Genomic DNA, 27260 nt, shown 5'->3' with positions numbered 1-27260 from the left:
ATTTCACCTCCAATTCAAAGGAAGTCAGAGTACACAGAACACTGCATAAACAACACCAGTTCTCAAATTATAACACCAAAAATGTGGTGTACTGCATTTGGTGCCCATGTGACAAATGCTACATATTCCAAACAACGCAATCTGCCACAAAACGTATTTTGCAACATAGATCGAGGATCTGGTACAAAATAACAGGGGACCCCCCTAGTTCAACACTCTGTAGAAAAACAACATTCTGAAGAAGATATGAGATGGTCAGTGCTTTTCGTAGCCTACTTGGACAAATGAGGAGACCAGATGGAAACACTCCTGCTCCAACTAGAGGCCAGAATAATTACAAATACCAAACTTCTGAATGTGGCCTCAACGAACAGGAAGAGCTTATTATTGAGTTAAAACCATATCCCCCTCTTTTTCTTTAAAAGAAATATAAATACCCACAGCAGGCGAGCAGCTCTCCCAGAAGCCCCAAATAAAAATTGGTCTTAGACATTTACTGCATATATTTGTCCCGCTAGAGATATTTTTTCTTTTTCACATGATTTGTGATGTAGCCTGTGCTCCAGTGGGTTATAAGGTTTCACCCTCCCTTGTTTCCACATATCTAAAGTGGTAGGGTGGCCGCAGGTGGATAGAGAAGGGGGTTGGCAGGGGGAAGGAATAAAATAGAAGTAAAGAATTTAAAAGGACTTACCTGCTGCTCCCACTGACACCTCCTGCTTCGAGGATTCTCTTGTCGGGCCAGAAGGGGATGGGCCCTCAAGGCACAAGCTCCACATTCAATCAAGATGCTGCTCTCATAGCGTGAGAGCAGCGCAAGGATTGGTCTGAGCAGCCTCGTTTGCCTCTCAGATGGTGCATTGGAGCCTGTGGCTTTTCTCCAACCTGGCTGTGTAACACAGCTAGGTTGGAGAAACATAAGTGTGCATGTGTGTTTGGCCCACCAAGGACAGCTGGCCGGTCAATCACACATGCACACTTATAAGTGCATACTACTCCTCCTCCCTGCCATGCCGGTCCCGCCATATGCTTATTGTATTGCAGGGCTCAGATAGCATAAATAAAAATATAAGATTGTGTTATTAGCATTTTATTTTTCATCTGCTGACATAGGGCTGTGGGGCGACGCTCCTCCGCCATTATGGAGGAGCCAACCCAGGTCATAATATTGGCTCATCAAGGCCTCTTGGGTTCAATAAAAACATGCAAAATTCTGATGCAGTTTTGCTGGTGGCCTTCCCTTGAGGGCCAAGTGAAGGAGCTTATTGACAAATGTGCTCAATGCCTTATTTCTGATAAGCATTTGAGGATTTCAGGATCATCTTAACATCCTGAAACTTTCCCTGGGGTTGCTTGGGAGAAGGTGGCAGTGCATTTTTTGGGCCTTTTGTGATTTTACCATGCAGGGTGCGTATTCTTATAGTATGCTTGATTACTTTTCGAAATGGATATATTATGCCTTTGTTGAGCACAGATGTCGCTATCAATGTTTAGGAAAACATATTTAGTTTGGAAGGGGCACCAAAGGAAAAAGTGACAGACAACGGCAAAGACTTTGTTTCTGAATGCATGGGTGCATTCCTCAAGAAGCAAGATATTATACACATGAAGGTTGCCTTGTACTCGCCTTCATCTAATGGTTTGGTGAAAAGGGCAAACAAAGTCTTAAAAGAAGGCACACAAACTGCTGTCACTTCAGGATGCGATGTAGCCAAAGTTTGGAGCTACAGTGTCGCACCACACTGCTCTCCAGGGGTTTCACCTTTCATGTTGATGAGGGGTAGATCTTCGCATAATAATCTGTTCTTTGGTTGGCTGCAGAGCAAAAATACTGAACGAATGGACAAAAGTGTTGGGATCTGCAATGAATTAATGTCCAGTGTGGCTGCCAAACAATTGACAATGAAGAAATATTTTGATCAGAAGCATACTTTGAGGGATGTAGATCTTAGAATTGGTGATTCGGTTCTGATCAAAAAACCTGTTATTGTGAGGAAAGGAGAATAAAAGTTTTCATTGCCGGTTCGAGTGATGAGATTTAATAAAGGGGCAGTGTTATTGGATGGTAAAGGCGTGTGGAATAGGAGACAGTTGGTTAGAGCCACTCCCCAACAAGCTGTCACCAGGAGTAAAACTAAAGAAAATGTTTTTGAGGTGGGTTCGATTGGCTGAACTGGCTACCCATAACAGACACTGAAGGAACTCAGGAAGCATGTTTACTAATGTTTGGGGGTGGGGGGTGTTGTAGTGTATTCATATATTCATATAACAGTACTGGCATGAGAGGGCATGTGTTTTCGTGCCTAGCTACTTCCATGTCATGTTTACCCTTGCATTGTACTCCTGTACAGGAACGGGGTGGTGGCCAGGGACTCAACTGTGACTCTTGTCAGTTGCAGTTGAGATCCTGAGCTGACAGTCCGTCTAGGTCATTTGCAACACATATGAGTAAAGAAAGCTACCGTTGGAATCAGGTCCCTCCTGGTGTCCTCATTTTTTACACCCACATGTGCCGTAGGTTTCAATTTGTGATTACCTAATATCACATTTTTGTGATTCACTATTAGGTCATCAAAAACTCCTATGTACTAATGTGTCTTTGGCACATTTAGCATTTCCTAATGGGGTGTCAGTTGACCTATTTCATTAATATTCAAGAGCTAGGTCGCAATTTGCGACCTATTGGGAATCGCTAAAAAACACAGGGGTGATGACCTGCTGGGGACAACAGACCACCATGTCTGTGTTTGCTTTTAAATAAAGCAACAATTTTTTTAAAACACCTGTGTTCCTTACAGATAAGCGGGATGCATTTCAAAACAAAAATGAAACATTTACTTTTAATTTTTTAAGAGTAGGGAGTGGTTCCACTGCCTGCTCTTAAAAAACATTTTTGCATACATTTGCAAAGGGGTCTCTTGGGGACCACCTTACCATTTGTGAATGGGTATCCACCAACTTGAAGTTGGTGGCAAAATGTGACTGTTTTGTGACCACATTCCAGTGGCAAAACATTCATACATACAGTTTCGAGTCGCTATTTGGAAGGGACGCCCTTAACACACCCCTTCCTAATACCGAATCACTAACCCATTTTGAAATTCAGTAATAGTTACCAAATTGTAAAATAGGGTTTGGTACATGTGGAAATGCTTTTTTGCAATCGCAATCAGCCCGATTCTGCAAATTGGGCTATTTACGACTGGCAAAAATCTTTGCACATGGGATACCATATGCACTCCTGTTACCGGCTGTGTACAGCATTTGTTGCTCTCCTTTGAGGGGCACTTTTTTGTCCTGCAACTACATGAAGGGAACCCATTAGCTGTGCATAGTAGAGAACCTGGCAGTAGGATCCTTACAGGCAAGTAACCTTTCCATTTAACAGTTTCGTGTTTTATCACTGGTGGCATTGACAGTGTGTAAATTGGATTTGGGCATAAATGTTATCCACTTCCATCTGCCATTTGGCTTTAGTGCTGCTGTGTGGTGCGCATGCAATGTACTTAATAAGGCACCTTTATGCATCCAGTGACATCTGGAATCCCCAGCTTAACAGGCAGGTGTAACATACAAAGGCTTGCACATGCTCTATTGTATGTCAGTGACATCCTGTTTAAATTCTCCACCAGGTCACAATCCAGACCCTCTGGAATATCAGGATTGTTGTGTTGGCAAAACAGGAGCATGACAACAGGATCAGCCATGTCTGCACCAGCTCAGTGAAGACCGGGATCGCCAACACACTTGGTAAGTGGAAAGATAAGTGGAGGTATTAAGAGTGCTAAGAAGCGTTAAACAAGAGAGTTACACTCAATGTTGTGGAAGGACAACAAGATGGAGAGGGTCAGTTTAGGTGAGTGGCTTTAACTGGACAACCTTAACGTGTTAGGTCCTGGAGTCTCAATAATATTACCAAATTAAAAATTATGTGTGTACTAATGCCTGAATTGGGCAGAATAACAGTCCCTCATAATTCCAACTTGTTGGAAGGTGGATTAATAGTAGGGGCAAATATGCTGCTACTACTACTAGCAAGAAGGCCACCAATGCAATATAAGGTCCAGTCAAAGTTGCAATACATTAGTCCCTAGCTCAACCCTTGGTAGCTGGCTGCGAGCAGGCAGGCTTAACTCAGGAGGCAGGTATGTAAAGCATTCAAAAACACCAATCCATTAAATAAGTAAAACACAACATACTATAAAACTCCCAAACTAATTTCTAAACATTGTAAATATGTTATCTTTAAAATGACACCAAAATGACAAAAATCCAATATAGGGGACAGGAGATATGATTTTTTTTTAAAGATAAAACACTTTCTAGTGCTTAAAAACATATAGCGCCAACTTGGAACATCTGGTGGTGCTTGACTGGAACACAGTCAAAGTTTGAGGTGGACCACAATGGATCCCTGGTCGGATACACTAAGCGGAGGCCCCGGTCAAAATTGTACCATTGGACTTAGAAACTTTTCTGGAGGATTTTCTGTTGATATTGTGTGGTCCCCTCCAGCTGCCCGATTTTGATCCAACATTGTCGAATTGCTTCTCCGCAAGGCCCTGTTCAAATCCTGAAAGTCTGGAGCTCCAATGCTTTCAGCAGAGCAAATCTGAAATCCAGGTCGGGTCGTGGTTGTAGGTAGTCGGCTTGACTCTTGATGTCGAGTCGGTCCTCTTATGGAACTTTTTCCCAAAGTTGCTCCAAACATCTGCATATTTCTGTAACTTCTTCCTGAAATTCCCCTTGACAGTTAAAAGCATCCAAAATACAACTCCAAGGGTCTAGAAGCTCTGAGATGGTCCTTGTGAGTTTGGAACTACAATTTTAACAATGCACCTGGCCAAATCCTTAAAAGTCCACTGGACGCACTCCAGGCTGGGGACCCCTTGAGGAAGATGATGCAGGGAAGCTTTGTTAACCTGTTGCTTTCAGGGAGTCCCCTCCTTAATCCTTTTTTAAGCAGGTAAAGTCCTCGGGGCTGCAGTTTCACGTGTGCAACAGGAGCAGTCCTTCAGATTGCAATCCTTTGCGGTGCAGAGAAGGGGTCCAGCAAGGCAGTCCTTCTTCTCCTTTTAGTTTAACATAGCAGATCCGAGTTGCTATGCAGATCTCACATATGTATTCAATGATTTGGGGTCACAAGGAGGGGGCGCCCCCTTCCAATGAGGTGCACGGATTCCCCCAAAAGCATGACAGCTTCCTCCAAAGTGTGGCATATTCTTGTCCCACAAAGTACTGCACAAGATGGAGACTTCCTCTCCAGAAGAGTAAGATCTGGCTAAAACAACCTACTGATGTGGCTCATTTCAATTAACACTCCCCCTCCAGACCTTCTGCAAATACCATGCCTGGGCCTGCCATCTAGCTAGGGGTACAGGAAGAGAGGGTAGACCTAACTAGTATTCCTTACTGTCCTGCTCTCTTTGAAGCCCAGTTTGAGTTACCCAGACCCCCACCTGACCTGTTTTCTGCAGCTACAGAACTCCCCCATCATATCACCTCTGCTCCATGCAGGCCACTTATCACCTCATCAAAGCAGTCTGGTTAAGCCTGTTAAGGCTGACCAATCAGGAGAGGCTGCTACAAGACTGGACTTTGGCACACAGAAAATAAAGTTGTATAACTTCTTTTCTGTACTAGTTATGATCAATTAAACGGTGGCAGGTTGTTGGATTTATCATTGCCAATCTTTTAAGTCCTTGAATGACATTTTGAGCTCCATCCTAGCAATATTTATACTAAAATAAAGTTGTCAAATGCTAGCCTATGGAGCTAAGTTTCTACAATTGCGGAAAATGAAATTGGCATTTTTTCCCTTACTAGGGCTTATAAAGCATCATTTAATAATGTCCCTGCTTATAGTTAGAAAGCACCCCAACTCTGGGGCACCTAGTGCAGACCTTAGGGGTGACTTATATATAAAGTAAGGTACATTGCCACTTTAGAAGTGCCATTAATTCCAATGTCAAATTTCCATATAATTTACTTTTAAAGACAGTCTGCAAAGCAGGGCTGCCTTTACAAATGACAGCCGGCAAAAGAGTAGTGCACAATGCAGTGTAGGAAATGGACAGTGCCTTTAAATCTCCCTGCTCTATTATAGTGGGACTTATAGGTAGTTTGAATCCCCCTTGCCTTATTATATACCAAGGACTTACAGGGGTCTGTCATTGCCAAGTATAATTATCTAATTACCATATAACCTTTTTATGTCTTGCCTAGGCAGCGCTTGCGCTGTCTCTGTGAGACATGCTGTATTCAGGATATGGGCATGAAGCTCCTCCCACTCTCCTCCCATCTTTTTAATTGGCTCCTGTTACTGTTCTCTGTAAATGGTGAATTTTCATTTGTCAATAGGCTTAGTAGTCCCTCCTTAGTACCGTCTTTTTTCATGTTGTAACCTCCCATGAGGACTGCCCCTGTTACATGTGTTGTTACTCTGGATGTTTTAATTACAGCTTTGAGCACTATTTTGTTAAATCCCTTTCAGGCAGGACACGCTCTCCCCAAACGCTTTTATTTAAATGTATTCATTTAAGCAGCGCTGCACGCCTCAGCTCCAATAATGGTGGCCGCTCTTTTCTTTTCCTATTTCCGGCTCGGCACTCAGCTGCATGCATTTTTTTCTATTTCTTTACTTTTCTTACTATGGTGGCATGACCCGCTTTAGCTTTAAACTAAACATCCTAAGCTAAAGGGCGGTAACCGTGATTTCTTCAGAAATTAATAAAGAAAAAAATTAAATGTGTCCCCACCACCTTTTTTCTATTTATATACTTTTGAAGCTATTGCGGTGCCCGCGCTTTAGCTTAAGATATTTAAAGCTAAAGCGCTGGTGCCGCTAATTGTAACAAAAGTAAAATAAATGGACAGAAAAAGCGGGTGGCCGCCATTTGTTTTCTATTTCTTTACTTGTGTGGCATTGGCGCCCACGCTTTAGCTTTTAACCTCTTAAGCTAAAGCGTGTGTGCTGCGATTCCTTCAAAAGTAAAGAAACAGAAAAACATTTTTGGTGTCTATTTCTTTACTTTTGAAGCAATCGCGGCACCCGCTCTTTACTTTAAGATGTTTAAAGCTAAAGCGCGGGTGCCGCGATTGATTTGCAATGCAATAGCTCTCACATTACTGAAAGTTTGAGCTATTTGCGTTGCATTATTATTAGCAACGCCAATAGCTCAAACTTTCAGTAATGCAAGACCTATTGCATTGCAAATGCTTGTTAATCAGAGCAATGGCCCTGGGCCTGATTAGCAGAGCCCAGGGCACAAGCAGAGTCAGTTACCACCAGTATTAGTCAAAACATGGGGGTGATCAGTGCAAAAAGGATGGCTTTCTCACACAACTATAGTCTATCTATGGATGGAGGCTTTGCCGCAATAGGTCTTCTGTTTCTGGAGGATTACAATCTGATTTTCGATCTCTGTAAACAAATGCTATTTTTTCTCAGGAAACAAATACTGCTTTGTAATCAATCGCCAGCCCAGTGCTTAATCTGTAAAAAATAATATAGGTTTATAGTAATCAAGAAATTATTACATGAATTTTGGTTCAAATTCAAAGATGACCTCCTTTTTATCTAGGATATAAACTATCCTTTTCAGCTCCACTGCTTATGCTGCTGTCCTTTTTTCTTGCGCCAGGATGATAGAAAAGATAGAGTCTAGAGTTCTTGATAATATTGCATGCATTGCATCAAGAACAGGATATACTAGAAGGGAGATGTCCATGATTTAGTTTATCATCCTTGTCATATTGATTATACCACTCGGGAGTGAGGCTCCATTACCCCTGCCTGGAATGTTTCTGTCACCACGGGCTCTTTGAGATACCTTTGGCCTTGCATGTTGCTATTTCAAGGATTGGAAATTCATCTGATCCATACATTTCTTTCTTTCAGCATCTCACAGGGTCCCATGGGATCAGTCAGATAAAGAAGTGTAACCGACATCAAGAGTAGAACTTAACTCACCATCACCCAGTGCTTAATTTGTGCCGGTGCTTTCCGGTGCTTAGCACCGGCACTTATTTACCAGGGCCGGGTCTACACTACCACTGCACAGTGCCAACTCACATCAACATTAGGACTGCATCACTGGCCACCGGGGGCGCCTGTGCATGGATCCTGCTGCTCCGTGTCCGAGAGACGTGCTCTCGGTCATAAATAGTTAATCGCGTTACTCTCCGCTTGTGGGCTGAGTGAGAGCGCGGCAGCGCTAGGTGGCTACAATATAACAATGATGGCTCCAGGCTGGCGCTGTAATTTCCTGCCGCGCCACGGTTTACATTTGACACGGGTCACAGTTGGAATTAAGGGGAGGGCGGGGCGCCCTCTCAGCACGCTGCTGGCTGACACAGCTAGGCACTCACCAGGGGCGCAAAAGGTATATTTTCGCCCGCCGCCGAGGCGGCATTCACTGACATCAGGACTTGACTGGGACACGTTTAATAGACAAGCAGCCACACGTTGAGAGGGCCGGCAGGGCAGCCTAATTTTGCAAGAACCTGGACACACACCGTGGCCGGAGGGGTGCTACACTACAGTCTAGCAGCCATGTGAATGACGGGGCCGGAACGAGTCATGCACCCACCGCGGCCGCTGCCAGGAACCCCTATGCGGGGCTGCAGAAAGTTGTTGCAGCAGTCTGGCCCCTTCTGCTGATGGCGCTGCCTGCTACAACACGGCACCTGCTCGAAAATGCGTAAGTGACAAGCCACTTCTAATTTGTTAAGCACATTTCATGCCCTCAAATATCCCCGTTTACATGTCGGGTCCTCATCATCAGGCAGAACTGCGATCCTAGGTAAAGTTGGCACATGTTCTGCTGTTTGCTGACGTGCCTGTCAATGCCCAGTGAAGGTGACACAGAGCGACCCTATGCTTTGCGGTCTTTGGGGCCTGAAAGTGGTCGTGCTCCTGGGCAAAGCCATGTGTCTGAACACGTCCGTCCAAGCCTAAGAACAGACCTTCGTCAGTCTGCACCCCTGTGATCCCGCAGCATGGCCCCAGTTTGAAAATGATTACAGCGATCGCCTGGGCCAACCCGTTCTGGCTGTCATGTCAGGGCAGCATAAGTGTAAGGTATAGGCACAGTTCACTTGAAACTGCATATAAAATAATAGCGCACACACTTTTAAATGAAAGACAAGTAAAACTTAAATAATCAGTAGGACGATTTTTTTACATTACGAACTTCTGACCTTTTCCATTACGAAATGTTATCATCACATCTATCATATTACATAGAAGAGTTAACAAAAGATAATGCTAATTTTCTTTTATCTGTTTTGTTTTACATCTGCAATATTATGTCATTCCTAATGTTGTGTAGTGTCACAGGCGCTATAGTCAAGTGCTGGCTGGCTGCAGAGTGTCCTGTTCTTATTGGCGTTTCTCTATATTTTCAGTTAACATTTTTAATAACACTAATGTGCACTCTGGTATTGTTGTGAGCAGGGAAGCTGAAACTTCCTAGCAGAAATAAGTTGCCTGTTTGGGAGCAGGGCTCTCTGTGTCATATTGCTTAGTGTCCTTCCATTTCTGGTGTATAGCAGCAGTCTTAAGCTCTTTTTAGAGTTTCTTGTTCCTCACATGGGTTTAACTTCTAATATTTTTATGTTTCAATCATCTTCATTGCTTGATTTTGCTCGCGAGAAAGTGTCACTCATAGTGATTGAAATGTCACTCATATTAACACTGAAATTATGAAAAATGTCACACATAGCAATCTGAAACCCTGACAGATATGTGCACACCATATCATACATGTCAATGTAAATATAATTGGCTCACTCACTGTGGTGTTATTCAAACTCTGTTACAGTCTCCCGAGTTTCCTTGTGAATACTAATGTTGCTGTGCAGAGAAAGCCGAAAACAAATCCATGTTCATGCAAATTTGCCTCTAGTTCTGTGTTGCGGGAGGAAGGGGGGGTAGGGGTTGTAGCAGCCTGCGTTACATAAAAAAAAATCATGTCTGACACACACGCACCGCATGCGTCACTGCCAGTACAGCACGACATTGAGGTGGGCACTATCATTTGAAGCAACAACAGGCCCCTTCATAAAGGCAGTGCCACCAGTAAACCAGTAAGTATCAAACAATGCTGCTTTTTTTAGCGTGGGGATTGTCACCGTGGGGCAGTAAAACAGACTTGGTAGAACAGAGTCTGAGGCCCAAGCACTCATGCCACCGGACCGGGCGGGCACTGTGTGCATGAGCACTAGTCAGGTCAGGAGGCTGGAAGGTCAGCAGGGTCTTGGCCTCTAACCCCTTTCTGTCTGTGAAGGGCCCCGGAGGCGACGCTCTGTGCAAAGTTAGCAGGCTATGTATTCCAAAATGTAGCTTTAAATGCCCTTTTGATTTACTCTTATTCAAATTTTTTTGGAGGGCAAGGGAACTGACTATCAAAAACTTACTTTAGAGGAAGGCTCCTTTGCTGAAATTCAGATCGGGCATTATATCCGACTTTCAGCAGTATCAGTTGAGGATGTGGGTGGGGCCAGTGGACGAAGTGGGTGGAGCTGGGAAAAGTGGGTGTGGTCTCCCAAAAACATTTGAGCACCTGGACTTCATATTTTACAAATTAAGCACTGCCATCACCCCTCCTCTCATAATGTCCATAGATGAAATCAAAGCTGCATCAATCAAGGGACTCTGCAGAACTTGTCCTAGATGAGCTGCATAGAGGACTTGGGGACCCAGGAGTAACAGTCAAGACCCGTAAATCATAGACACTATCTATAGTTATCTGTAATAGACTCTTGGGGACAATATTCCGAGAATCGTAGTGTGCTGGCACCATAATTGGTGCAATTCTTGTCATGGTGGAAGTTATGGGTGGGATGACCATTGATTTCAAGCTTCTGACTTTAGAGGAGGTGTCAGTAAAGGTCATATCAAAGCTGGTAAGGGCAGGATCCAGGGTCTTTGACAGCCCTGCCTCTACTAAAGCTGTAACAGTGTGTGTCAGTGTAGCAACTGCCCTTGAACATGTGTGCATTTTAGCAACCACATGCAAATTACGTCACCTATTTTCCAGAAGCCATCTATTTCTCCTTTGTATATGTTTTAGGAATCAACACTCACTTATTCCACTGTCTTGGAAATTGATGGTGTTAAACCTGGCATCCTTGGTCTGGTTTCCCCTGATTTTTTGTCTCGACCTCCTGTATTTTTGACACTGTGCTGGAATTCGTTTTTGCTGGTTTAGATGCTTTGGGCACTCTGCCACTGCTGATCAGTGCCAAAGTGCAAGTGCTCCCTGGTTAAAAAACTATTGTGATTGGCTATCCATGATTGGCATATTTGTTTTATCAGTAGGTCCCTAGTAAAGTGCACTGAGTGTGCCAGGGCTGGTGATTCAAATGCTACTAGTGGGCCTGTAGCACTGATTGTGCCACCCACATGATTAGCCCTAAAATGGTGTCTCAGGCCTGCCACTGCAGTGCCTGTGCGCAGTTGTTAACTGTCATGTTGTCCTGGCCAGTGTACACACTTGCCTGGCTTGACCCATCCCTTTTCTTACACATTAAACACCCCAATGGTAGGCCCAAGGTACCCCCCTGTGCAGGGTGCAGTGTATGTGAAAGGTAGGACATGTACTACTGTGGGTAACATGTCCTGATAGTGAAACACTGCCAATTTCGTTTTTCACTATTGAAAGGCTATCTTGCTCTTAGGATAACATGAGGAATGCTGTGTAACATGTTTACCTGCATATCTTCCCATAGCATCAAAATAGTCAGTTGGCATCTGTTATCCCCGAACTCAGAATTTAATAACACATCTTTAAGTGAAGATGGTTTTTAAATTCTAAGTTTGTAAATAGCACTTTTAGAGAGTGGCTATTTTCTTGTTCAACGTTTCTGTGTGCCTCTGCCTGTTTGTGGATTGACTGTCCGGTTTGTGAGTGACAGGGGCTGGGGTGGCTCAAGGAGGCTGGGAGAGTCAGCACTAGGCTGAATAGACTTATCTGTATGTAGAGTGGTGGATGGAGTAGCACATGGGTCTGAATAGGGCTGTGCCTGCCTTCCACAATGCTGGCTCCACCTCCTGCAGTGTGTCTGATGGCCCTGGCCCACACTCACAAAGGAAGAAGATGTGCACTGGCAGAGTGCACCCAGGACTGGTTTAGACTAGGTCCAGGACACCTCACACATGAAGAACAAAGAATTTAGGGGTATAAATATCTGAGCTGAACCCCCTAAACTTTACATTAGGAAACACTTTGTAATCAAGAAGGAATCCCTGCCAAAGAAGAACAGACAGGAAGACTGACGAAAAGTGCTGCCATTGCTGAGTGTCTGGGAGCTGAATTGCAGTTGCTGTGATTGCTGAGGAAGAGGACTAAGGGACTTTCTGCCATGTGCTGTGTCCCCCTTGCTTGAAGAGGAGCTGTGCTGTGTGCTTTGCCCCTTCTGAAGTATACCTGTCTCCAAGGGCCTGAGAAGAGCTGGCCTCTTGTTGAAACTCAGGGATATAAAAGTTTGCCAATGACTCCTACAACTCGCCCTACATCGTGCTCTGATGTCCCTGCTGTCTCTGGGGCTAATTGTGTGTCCCCAGGACATCGTTTGTGCCGCTATGCAGCCCGGCTTGCTGGCACGCTTGCCTGCTGTCCACCAGTACTGAGAGCGCAGAGTGCATCACCCCCGCCGGCCCTTGATCATGATAGAGCACTGAGGGCTGGTATCTCTTCCCCACCGGCCCTGATTGCCAGGATTACTGCCTTTTTTAATTTAGGGATTCACCGCTGCACCTCAAGTTGTGTGCCCGAGGCTGGGTATGCCGTAGAGAAGAGCAGTGGGACTCCCTTGCCAGTATTCACAGCCGCTGGCCCGGAGTCTATATCGTCATTGCTGAGCCGCGCTGGGATTGTCCCCAGGGGTGCGGGTTACCCAGCAACAAGGAGGCTCGTCCTGACGGAGCCGCGCCGTGACTCAAGGGAGCGTGAAGTGTCTCCTAGCGACCAGGGCCCCCGCGCTCCTCAACGAGAACGGAGCTGTGTCCGAGGCCGGGGGAGCGGCACCAAGGAAAGGAGCCACCGCACTGAAGATCGCAGTGCAGACCGCCCAAATCCCTCCTGCCCTCGGGTAACACAGATCTGATTCATAATCAGAGCCTGCATCCGAAGCCGTTATTTTTTAGCACATTACCGGCAGGCCGTGTCTTGGGGCGCTTACCGCTGTAATTGACTTGCATGCACTCGTGCATTGTGAAGGGGTGATTTACTAAATTGAAGCTGAGCCAACAAGGGTAGCACATTCCATGCTACAAATACAGTGGGGGTATTTAGTGTTAAGGGCACCATATTTTTCTTTGTGAGAGGACTTTCCACACACTAGAAACAAAGGTTTCACCGCCATACTGAATCTAAAAGTGCCTCTACTTTTACAAGTACGTTTTTGCTAGAACAGTGCTAAAGTGGACTTTTTACAAAACAACATTGCTGCAGTGAACCGTTTACCAAAGAACCATTACTAGAAGAGAGTCTATTTTTGTATGTTGAATTTATGTCGGTCTGTCTCTGCCTAATCAAGATAAATATATTTATATTTGGATAAATAACTTGTGTGGGCATCTATTTGTGGTGTTTCACTGTGTTACTGTGAGTGTTGGTACAAATACTTTACACATTGCCTTGGGGATAAGCCTTTCTGCTCGTGCCAAACTACCAAGGGGGTGAGCAGGGGTTATCAACAGTGTGTTTCCCCCTTACCCTGACTAGAAGTAAGAGTCCCTATCCCCTTCGCTGCTAGGCCTTTTCCCCTCCTGTGCTGAGCCCTTTTTTGGCAATTTGGGGTAGTGCGCGCTTAGGCCCCTGTAACTTTTTGACCACATAAGGTATCCACGCCAAATTTGCGTCCTTTTCTTCCAACATCATGTGGAATCCAAAGGTGCCCAGGGTTTCTGGATTCTCTTGGAGGGGTCCCAGAAAGTAACCAAAATATAGTGATTTTTTTGTTTTTTTCAGAAAAATTGGAAAAACGGGCTGCAAATGAAAGCCTCTGGGTTTTTCCCTAAAAACGTTATCAAAAAAGGGTTTGTGGGGCTGAAATCTCCATTTTCATAGCTTTTAGGGAATAACAGTCTTTTGTCAGAGAACCGACATTTTTCACACAGTATTGGCATTTTTCTGTGACATAGCCTATTTTTGCTATTTTTAGAGCTTTCTACCTCCTTCCAGTTAATGGTAGAAAAGAGTTTGAAAGCAATAATGGATCCTGGAATGCTGTACATTTTCGAAAAGTACACAAAATTCTGAATTCTGAAAGGGGTCATTTGTCTAAATCCATGAAGGTTTCTTTATAGAAACTAACAGTTAAATATCAAAAAAAATGAAAATTTGTTTAAAAAAACAGCCTTTTGTCTCAACGTTTTCACCTATAACTTTTTCTAATTTTGAGAACTCTTGGAAAGCAATATACCGTTATGTCCGTTAGACCTTCCTGGTTGTGGGGATATATAGGACTTGTAGTGTCACCAAGAACCCGACAAACCCAGATCCAAAAACTGAGGAGCAACTTGCAATGGTATTTTTTCATTTACCGGGTATAGAGCACTTTGTTTTGGAAAATGTATACATGGAAAAATCTGTATGAAAGTCACCTAGGTATTTCTGAATTGGGTACAAATTATAGAGTTCAGAAACAGTATATAATTGCTAATTTTCAAAATTGGGAATACTCATACTAGCATGAGAATTATTGGTCATTTTTCAAAAAAAATTTTTTTAAACACAATGTGTTTCATTGAAAGGGAGAAATGCATGAAAGCTCAATGGGTAATAACAGTTAATTTACAAATTTGAATTACCCCAATTCTCCCGATAAAAACGGTACCTCACTTGTGTGGGTTGGCCTTGTGCCTGCGACAGGAAACGGCGAAAAATGCAACGTGCTCACACCTAAATTTTGCAGTTACAAATTGACCCTTTTTTGGCAAAGTGCCTACCTGTAGTTTTGGCACCCTAGCTCTGCCGGCATCTAGGGAAACCTTGCAAACCTATACATTTTTGAAAAGTAGACACCCAGGGGAACTCAGGGTGGGGTGACTCCTCTGCCTACCCCCAGGTTTTGTTACCCAGAATCCCTTGCAAAGATAAGATTTTGACAAAAAAAACACATTTTCCTGACATTTCAGTGGTGGAAAGTTCTGGAATCTGCGTGGATCAACAAATTTCCACCCACCCAGCGTTCCCCCATGTCTCCCGGGAAAAATGGTACCTCACTTGCCTGGGTAGGCATAGTGGCTGCGACAGGAAACAGCGCAAAACGCAACATGGTCGCACCTCAATTTTCCTGTGAAATTTTGAGCTCTTTGGACAAAGAGACTACCTTTAGTTTTTGCGCCCTGGCTCTGCCTGCACCTAGGGAAACCTAGCAAACCTATACATTTTTGAAAAGTAGACACCCAGGGGAATTCAGGATGGGGTGACTCCTCTGCCTACCCTCAGGTTTTGTTACCCAGAATCCCTTGCAAAGCTAAGATTTTGACAAAAAAAACAAATTTTCCTGATATTTCTGTGGTGGAAAGTTCTGGAATCTGCGTGGATCAACAAATTCCCACCCACCCAGCGTTCCCCCATGTCTCCCGGGAAAAATGGTACCTCACTTGCATGGGTAGGCATAGTGGCTGCGACAGGAAACAGCGCAAAACGCAACATGGTCGCACCTTAATTTTCCTGTGAAATTTTGAGCTCTTTGGACAAAAAGACTACCTTTAGTTTTTGCGCCCTGGCTCTGCCAGCACCTAGGGAAACGTAGCAAACCTATACATTTTTGAAAAGTAGATACCCAGGGGAACTCAGGGTGGGGTGACTCCTCTGCCTACCCCCAGGTTTTGTTACCCAGAATCCCTTGCAAAGATAAGATTTTGACAAAAAAAACACATTTTCCTGACATTTCAGTGGTGGAAAGTTCTGGAATCTGCGTGGATCAACAAATTTCCACCCACCCAGCGTTCCCCCATGTCTCCCGGGAAAAATGGTACCTCACTTGCCTGGGTAGGCATAGTGGCTGCGACAGGAAACAGCGCAAAACGCAACATGGTCGCACCTCAATTTTCCTGTGAAATTTTGAGCTCTTTGGACAAAGAGACTACCTTTAGTTTTTGCGCCCTGGCTCTGCCTGCACCTAGGGAAACCTAGCAAACCTATACATTTTTGAAAAGTAGACACCCTGGGGAATTCAGGATGGGGTGACTCCTCTGCCTACCCTCAGGTTTTGTTACCCAGAATCCCTTGCAAAGCTAAGATTTTGACAAAAAAAACACATTTTCCTGACATTTCAGTGGTGGAAAGTTCTGGAATCTGCGTGGATCAACAAATTTCCACCCACCCAGCGTTCCCCCATGTCTCCCGGGAAAAATGGTACCTCACTTGCCTGGGTAGGCATAGTGGCTGCGACAGGAAACAGCGCAAAACGCAACATGGTCGCACCTTAATTTTCCTGTGAAATTTTGAGCTTCTTGGACAAAAAGACTACCTTTAGTTTTTGCGCCCTGGCTCTGCCAGCACCTAGGGAAACCTAGCAAACCTATACATTTTTGAAAAGTAGACACCCTGGGGAATTCAGGATGGGGTGACTCCTCTGCCTACCCCCAGGTTTTGTTACCCAGAATCCCTTGCAAAGCTAAGATTTTGACAAAAAAAACACATTTTCCTGACATTTCAGTGGTGGAAAGTTCTGGAATCTGCGTGGATCAACAAATTTCCACCCACCCAGCGTTCCCCCATGTCTCCCGGGAAAAATGGTACCTCACTTGCCTGGGTAGGCATAGTGGCTGCGACAGGAAACAGCGCAAAACGCAACATGGTCGCACCTTATTTTCCTGTGAAATTTTGAGCTTCTTGGACAAAAAGACTACCTTTAGTTTTTGCGCCCTGGCTCTGCCAGCACCTAGGGAAACCTAGCAAACCTATACATTTTTGAAAAGTAGACACCCTGGGGAATTCAGGATGGGGTGACTCCTCTGCCTACCCCCAGGTTTTGTTACCCAGAATCCCTTGCAAAGCTAAGATTTTGACAAAAAAAACACATTTTCCTGACATTTCAGTGGTGGAAAGTTCTGGAATCTGCGTGGATCAACAAATTTCCACCCACCCAGCGTTCCCCCATGTCTCCCGGGAAAAATGGTACCTCACTTGCCTGGGTAGGCATAGTGGCTGCGACAGGAAACAGCGCAAAACGCAACATGGTCGCACCTCAATTTTCCTGTGAAATTTTGAGCTTCTTGGACAAAAAGACTACCTTTAGTTTTTGCGCCCTGGCTCTGCCAGCACCTAGGGAAACCTAGCAAACCTATACATTTTTGAAAAGTAGACACCCTGGGGAATTCAGGATGGGGTGACTCCTCTGCCTACCCCCAGGTTTTGTTACCCAGAATCCCTTGCAAAGATAAGATTTTGACAAAAAAAACACATTTTCCTGACATTTCAGTGGTGGAAAGTTCTGGAATATGCGTGGATCAACAAATTTCCACCCACCCAGCGTTCCCCCATGTCTCCCGGGAAAAATGGTACCTCACTTGCCTGGGTAGGCATAGTGGCTGCGACAGGAAACAGCGCAAAACGCAACATGGTCGCACCTCAATTTTCCTGTGAAATTTTGAGCTTCTTGGACAAAAAGACTACCTTTAGTTTTTGCGCCCTGGCTCTGCCAGCACCTAGGGAAACCTAGCAAACCTATACATTTTTGAAAAGTAGACACCCTGGGGAATTCAGGATGGGGTGACTCCTCTGCCTACCCCCAGGTTTTGTTACCCAGAATCCCTTGCAAAGCTAAGATTTTGACAAAAAAAAACACATTTTCCTGACATTTCAGTGGTGGAAAGTTCTGGAATCTGCGTGGATCAACAAATTTCCACCCACCCAGCGTTCCCCCATGTCTCCCGGGAAAAATGGTACCTCACTTGCCTGGGTAGGCATAGTGGCTGCGACAGGAAACAGCGCAAAACGCAACATGGTCGCACCTCAATTTTCCAGTGAAATTTTGAGCTTCTTGGACAAAAAGACTACCTTTAGTTTTTGCGCCCTGGCTCTGCCAGCACCTAGGGAAACCTAGCAAACCTATACATTTTTGAAAAGTAGACACCCTGGGAAATTCAGGATGGGGTGACTCCTCTGCCTACCCCCAGGTTTTGTTACCCAGAATCCCTTGCAAATCTAAGATTTTGACAAAAAAAACACATTTTCCTGACATTTCAGTGGTGGAAAGTTCTGGAATCTGCGTGGATCAACAAATTTCCACCCACCCAGCGTTCCCCCATGTCTCCCGGGAAAAATGGTACCTCACTTGCCTGGGTAGGCATAGTGGCTGCGACAGGAAACAGCGCAAAACGCAACATGGTCGCACCTCAATTTTCCAGTGAAATTTTGAGCTTCTTGGACAAAAAGACTACCTTTAGTTTTTGCGCCCTGGCTCTGCCAGCACCTAGGGAAACCTAGCAAACCTATACATTTTTGAAAAGTAGACACCCTGGGGAATTCAGGATGGGGTGACTCCTCTGCCTACCCCCAGGTTTTGTTACCCAGAATCCCTTGCAAAGCTAAGATTTTGACAAAAAAAAACACATTTTCCTGACATTTCAGTGGTGGAAAGTTCTGGAATCTGCGTGGATCAACAAATTTCCACCCACCCAGCGTTCCCCCATGTCTCCCGGGAAAAATGGTACCTCACTTGCCTGGGTAGGCATAGTGGCTGCGACAGGAAACAGCGCAAAACGCAACATGGTCGCACCTCAATTTTACTGTGAAATTTTGAGCTTCTTGGACAAAAAGACTACCTTTAGTTTTTGCGCCCTGGCTCTGCCAGCACCTAGGGAAACCTAGCAAACCTATACATTTTTGAAAAGTAGACACCCTGGGGAATTCAGGATGGGGTGACTCCTCTGCCTACCCCCAGGTTTTGTTACCCAGAATCCCTTGCAAAGATAAGATTTTGACAAAAAAAACACATTTTCCTGACATTTCAGTGGTGGAAAGTTCTGGAATATGCGTGGATCAACAAATTTCCACCCACCCAGCGTTCCCCCATGTCTCCCGGGAAAAATGGTACCTCACTTGCCTGGGTAGGCATAGTGGCTGCGACAGGAAACAGCGCAAAACGCAACATGGTCGCACCTCAATTTTCCTGTGAAATTTTGAGCTTCTTGGACAAAAAGACTACCTTTAGTTTTTGCGCCCTGGCTCTGCCAGCACCTAGGGAAACCTAGCAAACCTATACATTTTTGAAAAGTAGACACCCTGGGGAATTCAGGATGGGGTGACTCCTCTGCCTACCCCCAGGTTTTGTTACCCAGAATCCCTTGCAAAGCTAAGATTTTGACCAAAAAAAACACATTTTCCTGACATTTCAGTGGTGGAAAGTTCTGGAATCTGCGTGGATCAACAAATTTCCACCCACCCAGCGTTCCCCCATGTCTCCCGGGAAAAATGGTACCTCACTTGCCTGGGTAGGCATAGTGGCTGCGACAGGAAACAGCGCAAAACGCAACATGGTCGCACCTCAATTTTCCAGTGAAATTTTGAGCTTCTTGGACAAAAAGACTACCTTTAGTTTTTGCGCCCTGGCTCTGCCAGCACCTAGGGAAACCTAGCAAACCTATACATTTTTGAAAAGTAGACACCCTGGGAAATTCAGGATGGGGTGACTCCTCTGCCTACCCCCAGGTTTTGTTACCCAGAATCCCTTGCAAATCTAAGATTTTGACAAAAAAAACACATTTTCCTGACATTTCAGTGGTGGAAAGTTCTGGAATCTGCGTGGATCAACAAATTTCCACCCACCCAGCGTTCCCCCATGTCTCCCGGGAAAAATGGTACCTCACTTGCCTGGGTAGGCATAGTGGCTGCGACAGGAAACAGCGCAAAACGCAACATGGTCGCACCTCAATTTTCCAGTGAAATTTTGAGCTTCTTGGACAAAAAGACTACCTTTAGTTTTTGCGCCCTGGCTCTGCCAGCACCTAGGGAAACCTAGCAAACCTATACATTTTTGAAAAGTAGACACCCTGGGGAATTCAGGATGGGGTGACTCCTCTGCCTACCCCCAGGTTTTGTTACCCAGAATCCCTTGCAAAGCTAAGATTTTGACAAAAAAAAACACATTTTCCTGACATTTCAGTGGTGGAAAGTTCTGGAATATGCGTGGATCAACAAATTTCCACCCACCCAGCGTTCCCCCATGTCTCCCGGGAAAAATGGTACCTCACTTGCCTGGGTAGGCATAGTGGCTGCGACAGGAAACAGCGCAAAACGCAACATGGTCGCACGTCAATTTTCCAGTGAAATTTTGAGCTTCTTGGACAAAAAGACTACCTTTAGTTTTTGCGCCCTGGCTCTGCCAGCACCTAGGGAAACCTAGCAAACCTATACATTTTTGAAAAGTAGACACCCTGGGGAATTCAGGATGGGGTGACTCCTCTGCCTACCCCCAGGTTTTGTTACCCAGAATCCCTTGCAAAGCTAAGATTTTGACAAAAAAAAACACATTTTCCTGACATTTCAGTGGTGGAAAGTTCTGGAATCTGCGTGGATCAACAAATTTCCACCCACCCAGCGTTCCCCCATGTCTCCCGGGAAAAATGGTACCTCACTTGCCTGGGTAGGCATAGTGGCTGCGACAGGAAACAGCGCAAAACGCAACATGGTCGCACCTCAATTTTCCAGTGAAATTTTGAGCTTCTTGGACAAAAAGACTACCTTTAGTTTTTGCGCCCTGGCTCTGCCAGCACCTAGGGAAACCTAGCAAACCTATACATTTTTGAAAAGTAGACACCCTGGGGAATTCAGGATGGGGTGACTCCTCTGCCTACCCCCAGGTTTTGTTACCCAGAATCCCTTGCAAAGCTAAGATTTTGACAAAAAAAACACATTTTCCTGACATTTCAGTGGTGGAAAGTTCTGGAATATGCGTGGATCAACAAATTTCCACCCACCCAGCGTTCCCCCATGTCTCCCGGGAAAAATGGTACCTCACTTGCCTGGGTAGGCATAGTGGCTGCGACAGGAAACAGCGCAAAACGCAACATGGTCGCACGTCAATTTTCCAGTGAAATTTTGAGCTTCTTGGACAAAAAGACTACCTTTAGTTTTTGCGCCCTGGCTCTGCCAGCACCTAGGGAAACCTAGCAAACCTATACATTTTTGAAAAGTAGACACCCTGGGGAATTCAGGATGGGGTGACTCCTCTGCCTACCCCCAGGTTTTGTTACCCAGAATCCCTTGCAAAGCTAAGATTTTGACAAAAAAAAACACATTTTCCTGACATTTCAGTGGTGGAAAGTTCTGGAATCTGCGTGGATCAACAAATTTCCACCCACCCAGCGTTCCCCCATGTCTCCCGGGAAAAATGGTACCTCACTTGCCTGGGTAGGCATAGTGGCTGCGACAGGAAACGGTTCAAATCGTACGGTGGTGAATTTACAATAACCAATAGCAACATTACCTTTTTTGGGGGGGGGGGGGACTGAGTTTTTGGACCGGGGCTCGGCGGGCATCTTTGGAAAGTACCAAACCCAAACAGTTCTGAAAACTAGACACCCGGGGGAGTCCAGGGAGGTATGACATGCGTGAGTCCCCCAATGTTTTCCTACCCAGAAATCCCTGCAAACCATAAATTTTGGTTAAAAAAACAGTTTTCCAAACATTTTTGCGTGGGATCTCCGTGTCGGCACAAATGTCCAACCACCCAGCGTTCCCCTTGTTCTCCCGAGTTAAATGATACCTCACTTGTGTGGGTGGGCCCAAGGCCTGTGTCTAAGGCAGTGGGGCTTAATTTGTAAAACATAAATACTACTTTTTCAAAAGTCATTTTCGGACTGTTCTGCTTTGGGGCACCCACACAAGTGAGGTATCCTTTTACTCGGGAGAACAAGGTGAACGCTGGGTGGTAGGACATTTTTGCCGACACGGAGATCCCACGCAAAAAAGTTTGGAAAAGTGATATTTTTACCTAATTTTAAGGTTTGCAAGGAGTTCTGGGTAGGAAAACATTGGGGGACCTACGCATGCCATACCTCCCTGGACTCCCCCGGGTGTCTAGTTTTCAGAACTGTTTGGGTTTTGTACTTTCCAAAGAATACCACCGAGCCCCGGGCCAAAAACTCAGGTGCCCCCCCCCCCAAAATCAAGGTTGTTTTGCAATTGGCTATTGTAAATGCACCACCGTACGATTTGAACCGTTTCCTGTCGCAGCCACTATGCCTACCCACGCAAGTGAGGTACCATTTTTATCGGGAGACCTTGGGGAACGCTGGGTGGGCGGAAATTTGTGTGAGCCCAGTGACGCCACGCTTTCCCACACAAAATAAGTGTGAAAAAACGGATTTTTTCAACATAAATTGAGGTTTGCAAGGGATTCTGGGTAAAGGAACGTTGGAGGATCCACGCAAGCCATACCTCCTTGGAAGCCCCCGGGTGTCTACTTCTCAGAAATGTGTGGGTTTGGTAGGTTTCCCTAGATGGGCGTCTAGCACGGGGCCAAAAACCCAGGTAACCCCTCTTGCAAAAGCTGGCGGTATTGACATTCAATACCGCCAGCTTTTGCAAGAGGGGTTACCTGGGTTTTTGGCCCCGTGCTAGACGCCCATCTAGGGAAACCTACCAAACCCACACATTTCTGAGAAGTAGACACCCGGGGGCTTCCAAGGAGGTATGGCTTGCGTGGATCCTCCAACGTTCCTTTACCCAGAATCCCTTGCAAACCTCAATTTATGTTGAAAAAATCCGTTTTTTCACACTTTTTTTGTGTGGGAAAGCGTGGCGTCACTGGGCTCACACAAATTTCCGCCCACCCAGCGTTCCCCAAGGTCTCCCGATAAAAATGGTACCTCACTTGCGTGGGTAGGCATAGTGGCTGCAACAGGAAACTGTTCAAATCGTACGGTGGTGCATTTACAATAGCCAATTGCAAAACAACCTTGATTTTGGGGGGGGGGGCACCTGAGTTTTTGGCCCGGGGCTCGGTGGTATTCTTTGGAAAGTACAAAACCCAAACAGTTCTGAAAACTAGACACCCGGCGGAGTCCAGGGAGGTATGGCATGCGTAGGTCCCCCAATGTTTTCCTACCCAGAACTCCTTGCAAACCTTAAAATTAGGTAAAAATATCACTTTTCCAAACTTTTTTGCGTGGGATCTCCGTGTCGGCAAAAATGTCCTACCACCCAGCGTTCACCTTGTTCTCCCGAGTAAAAGGATACCTCACTTGTGTGGGTGCCCCAAAGCAGAACAGTCCGAAAATGACTTTTGAAAAAGTAGTATTTATGTTTTACAAATTAAGCCCCACTGCCTTAGACACAGGCCTTGGGCCCACCCACACAAGTGAGGTATCATTTAACTCGGGAGAACAAGGGGAACGCTGGGTGGTTGGACATTTGTGCCGACACGGAGATCCCACGCAAAAATGTTTGGAAAACTGTTTTTTTAACCAAAATTTATGGTTTGCAGGGATTTCTGGGTAGGAAAACATTGGGGGACTCACGCATGTCATACCTCCCTGGACTCCCCCGGGTGTCTAGTTTTCAGAACTGTTTGGGTTTGGTACTTTCCAAAGATGCCCGCCGAGCCCCGGTCCAAAAACTCAGTCCCCCCCCCCAAAAAAAAGGTAATGTTGCTATTGGTTATTGTAAATTCACCACCGTACGATTTGAACCGTTTCCTGTCGCAGCCACTATGCCTACCCACGCAAGTGAGGTACCATTTTTCCCGGGAGACATGGGGGAACGCTGGGAGGGAGGAAATTTGGGTGAGCCCAGTGATGGCACGCTTTCCAACACAAACATTGCTGAAAACATTGTTTTTTTTAAGTAATATTGAGGTTTGCAGGGAATTCTGGGTAAAGGAACGTTGGAGGATCCACACAAGCCATAGCTCCTTGAAAGCACCTAGGTGTCTACAATTCAAAAATGTATGGTTTTGGTAGGTTTCCCTAGTAGCCCATCAATTCCAAACACATACACACATACTGGTTGGATTTGGCACGAGGGCAAGTGATGGTTCAGTATATAAAAACATTAACAAGAGATTTCCCAAAAAAGAAATGCACTGTCAATTACATGGACAAAGAAACTGAACCAATTACTTGCAGCTCGTGAGCTGTAAAGCCAGCGTCAAGGCACCAACCGCTTTACAGGCCATTCACACTCCTTTCATACCTAAAACAAAGAAAAACAATCACACCACCATGCACAAAAGGAACACATCACAACATTTACAAAAAAAAAAAAAGAGCACCCGTACTGAAAAATATAAAAATTAAAAAAAAACAGCAAACAAATCCTCAAACACACACACTGGTTGGATTTAGCACGAGGGTGAGTGAAGGTTCAGCATATACAATTCAATTAGCAAGCAAATTCACAAATAATGAAATGCACTGCTAATAATTGAGAGAACGAGAAACTGAACCATTGACTCACAGCTCGTGAGCTGTAAAGCCACGACAAGGCACCAACCTCTTTACAGGCCATTCACACACCTTTCATACATGTGACACATACAAAACATTCACACCGCCAGCCGCAGGCCCTTCACATCAAAACACTCACACCAGCAGACAGCGCCATTCAAGGGCCCATCACATTCACACGCCCACATTCCAGACACAGCAAATACACAAATTGATGGACTGGGTGGAGTGGCACTCAGCTAGCACTGTGTGTAGTGACCATCAGAAAGTAAATACTCACACACCGCCAGCCAAGCGCAAGTCCACCAACACCACCAACCAAGCACTTGTCCACACTCACCGCCAGCCAAGCACCTAACCTTGCACACAAACACCAAAGCACCATCCATTCACACCGCCAGCCGAGCACCAATCCTTGCACACAACCAGCAAAGCTCCATGCACTCACACCGACAGCCAAGCACCTAACCATGCACTCCGCCAGCCAAGCAAAAATCCACGCACCCCCCAAGCACAACTCCAATCCATGCACTATGCCAGACAAGCACCAGTTCACGCACACCACCAGCCAAGCGCCATCCACTCACACCACCAGCCAAGCACCTAACCATGCACTCCGCCAGCCAAGCAAAAATCCACGCACCCCCCAAGCACAACTCCAACCCATGCACTATGCCAGCCAAGCACCAGACCACGCACACCACCAGCCAAGCGCCATCCACTCACACCACCAGCCAAGCACCTAACCATGCACTCCGCCAGCCAAGCAAAAATCCACGCACCCCCCAAGCACAACTCCAATCCATGCACTATGCCAGACAAGCACCAGTTCACGCACACCACCAGCCAAGCGCCATCCACTCACACCACCAGCCAAGCACCTAACCATGCACTCCGCCAGCCAAGCAAAAATCCACTCACCCCCCCAGCACAACTCAAATCCATGCACTATGCCAGCCAAGCACCAGACTACGCACACCACCAGCCAAACGCCAGTCCACGCACACAGACAATCCAAGCATAATGCAGCACACACCACCATCGAAATTAGATTTTTTTAAAGAAATACCACAAATCAAATGATGAAACCTACAAATCTGCTAACACAAAGTCAAAAACTAAATGCTGTGCACCAATGCACACCTTAAAGCAGACTAAAAATATTACAGAATACAGACCAGACAGTACACTTACAAGCTCAATGAAACTCCCAAAACTTCTTTTGTGTGTGGTACGATTTAAAACAAGCTGGCACACACAATCCAGGTTTTGAAGGACAGTCAGGGCAGTACAAACGAGACTCCCTCCGCACTTCTCTTCGCCAACAGACTCTACATCTTTTAGTGGGATTGTCTTTTGCAGTTGTGGGAGGAATGTATTCTGGAAAGTGGCGATCTTTCAGTCTGGCAACTTCCTCCACCACTCCAAATCTTGGGACACTTGCCTGTTCCACTAGTACAAGGCTGCCTATTATAGTCTTCTGAAACTTAACAAAAGGCATCTTTACCTCAGGACAAGATTTCTGGAACACAACGAAAGCATTAAAGGATGCCAAGTGGAAAAGATGAATAGCCAACTTCTTGTACCAAATGTAAGACTTTCGTAGAGCAGCATAAGGTTCCAACCTCTGATCTACTCTGTCAACACCACCCATGTACTTATTGTACTGTAAAATGCACACAGGTTTACGCACTTCAGCACGCTCACCCCAAACAGGCAGAGCTTCAGTGCTTTCATCATGGATTGTAGTCAGCATGTACACATCTCTCCTGTCACAAAACTTCACAGCTAGAAGCTTACCACATCGCAATGCAGTAGACTGTCCCCGCACAAGCCTTTTGCAAACAAGTTCAATAGGGAAACCTTTCCGGTTACTGCGCATCGTGCCACAAGCAACAGTGCCCACTTTTGCCAATTCCTTGAACAAACGCACACTAGTGTAGAAGTTATCTACATATAAATGGTGGCCTTTGTTAAATAATCGTCTGCCTAGTTCCCACACAATTTTCTCAGTCACTCCAAAAGTGGACGGACAAGCAGAAGTGTTAATGCTGGAATCCTTACCGGTGTACACCCTGAAATTATAAACGTATCCAGTCTCACTGTCACACAGCATATACAGTTTGATTCCATAGCGTGCCCTCTTACTAGGAATGTATTGCCTAAAAACCAAGCGGCCCTTGAACAATACCAAAGACTCATCCACAGCTATTTGTTTTCCAGGAGCAAAGATCTCAGAAAAACGATCAACAAAGTGATCAAGGACAGGCCGAATCTTAAAAAGACGGTCACAATCAGGGTGATCACGTGGCAACGCTAAATCATTATCAACGAAATGCATCATGCGAAGAAGAAGCATATACCGATCACGAGTCATAACTGCTGGAAATATAGATGTTGCCATCAAGGGACTAGTGGACCAATAAGAAGACATTGATGGCTTCCTTAGCAAGCCCGTCAAAAAAATTAATCCCAAAAACTTCTTCATCTCTTCAACACATGTGGGAGACCAATAGGTAGCTCTAGAATGGGGCTTAAGGCTGGCACTGTGGTCCCTCAAATACTGCTCTGCATACAAATTAGTTTGCTCCACAATCTCTTGCAAAAACTCATCGTCAAAAAACAATTGAAAAAATTGAATTGGCAGAAAATTGTCAGTATTCACTCTACACCCTGGAACACCAGTGAAGTCTGGCAATTCAGGCTGCACCATGCCAGGGGCAACCCAGACGTCATCACTAATATCGGAAGAAGAAGCCACCCTAGCCTGCAGCCCAGCTGCCTCTTGCTGCACTACATCAACGGGAACACTAGCATCCCCAGCTGCCTCTTGCATCTCAACATCAAC

General features: G+C 45.4%; 1 protein-coding gene across 1 annotated transcript in view; it reads left to right on the top strand.

The window, feature by feature from the left end:
• INPP5D (inositol polyphosphate-5-phosphatase D) overlaps positions 1–27260 on the top strand; it is a gene marked incomplete at its 5' end in the record, with an annotated part of 480457 nt that overhangs the window by 220859 nt on the left and 232338 nt on the right. Inside the window, one exon of the mRNA XM_086949164.1 lies at positions 3633–3750. Coding sequence (XP_086805290.1) covers positions 3633–3750 — 118 coding nt within the window. The remainder of the gene's footprint in view (positions 1–3632; positions 3751–27260) is intronic.

This window comes from Lissotriton vulgaris, unplaced genomic scaffold, assembly GCF_964263255.1.
Source record: "Lissotriton vulgaris unplaced genomic scaffold, aLisVul1.2 SCAFFOLD_1234, whole genome shotgun sequence".
Lineage (NCBI taxonomy): Eukaryota > Metazoa > Chordata > Amphibia > Caudata > Salamandridae > Lissotriton > Lissotriton vulgaris.
This window is presented reverse-complemented; position numbering and strand designations above follow the sequence as displayed.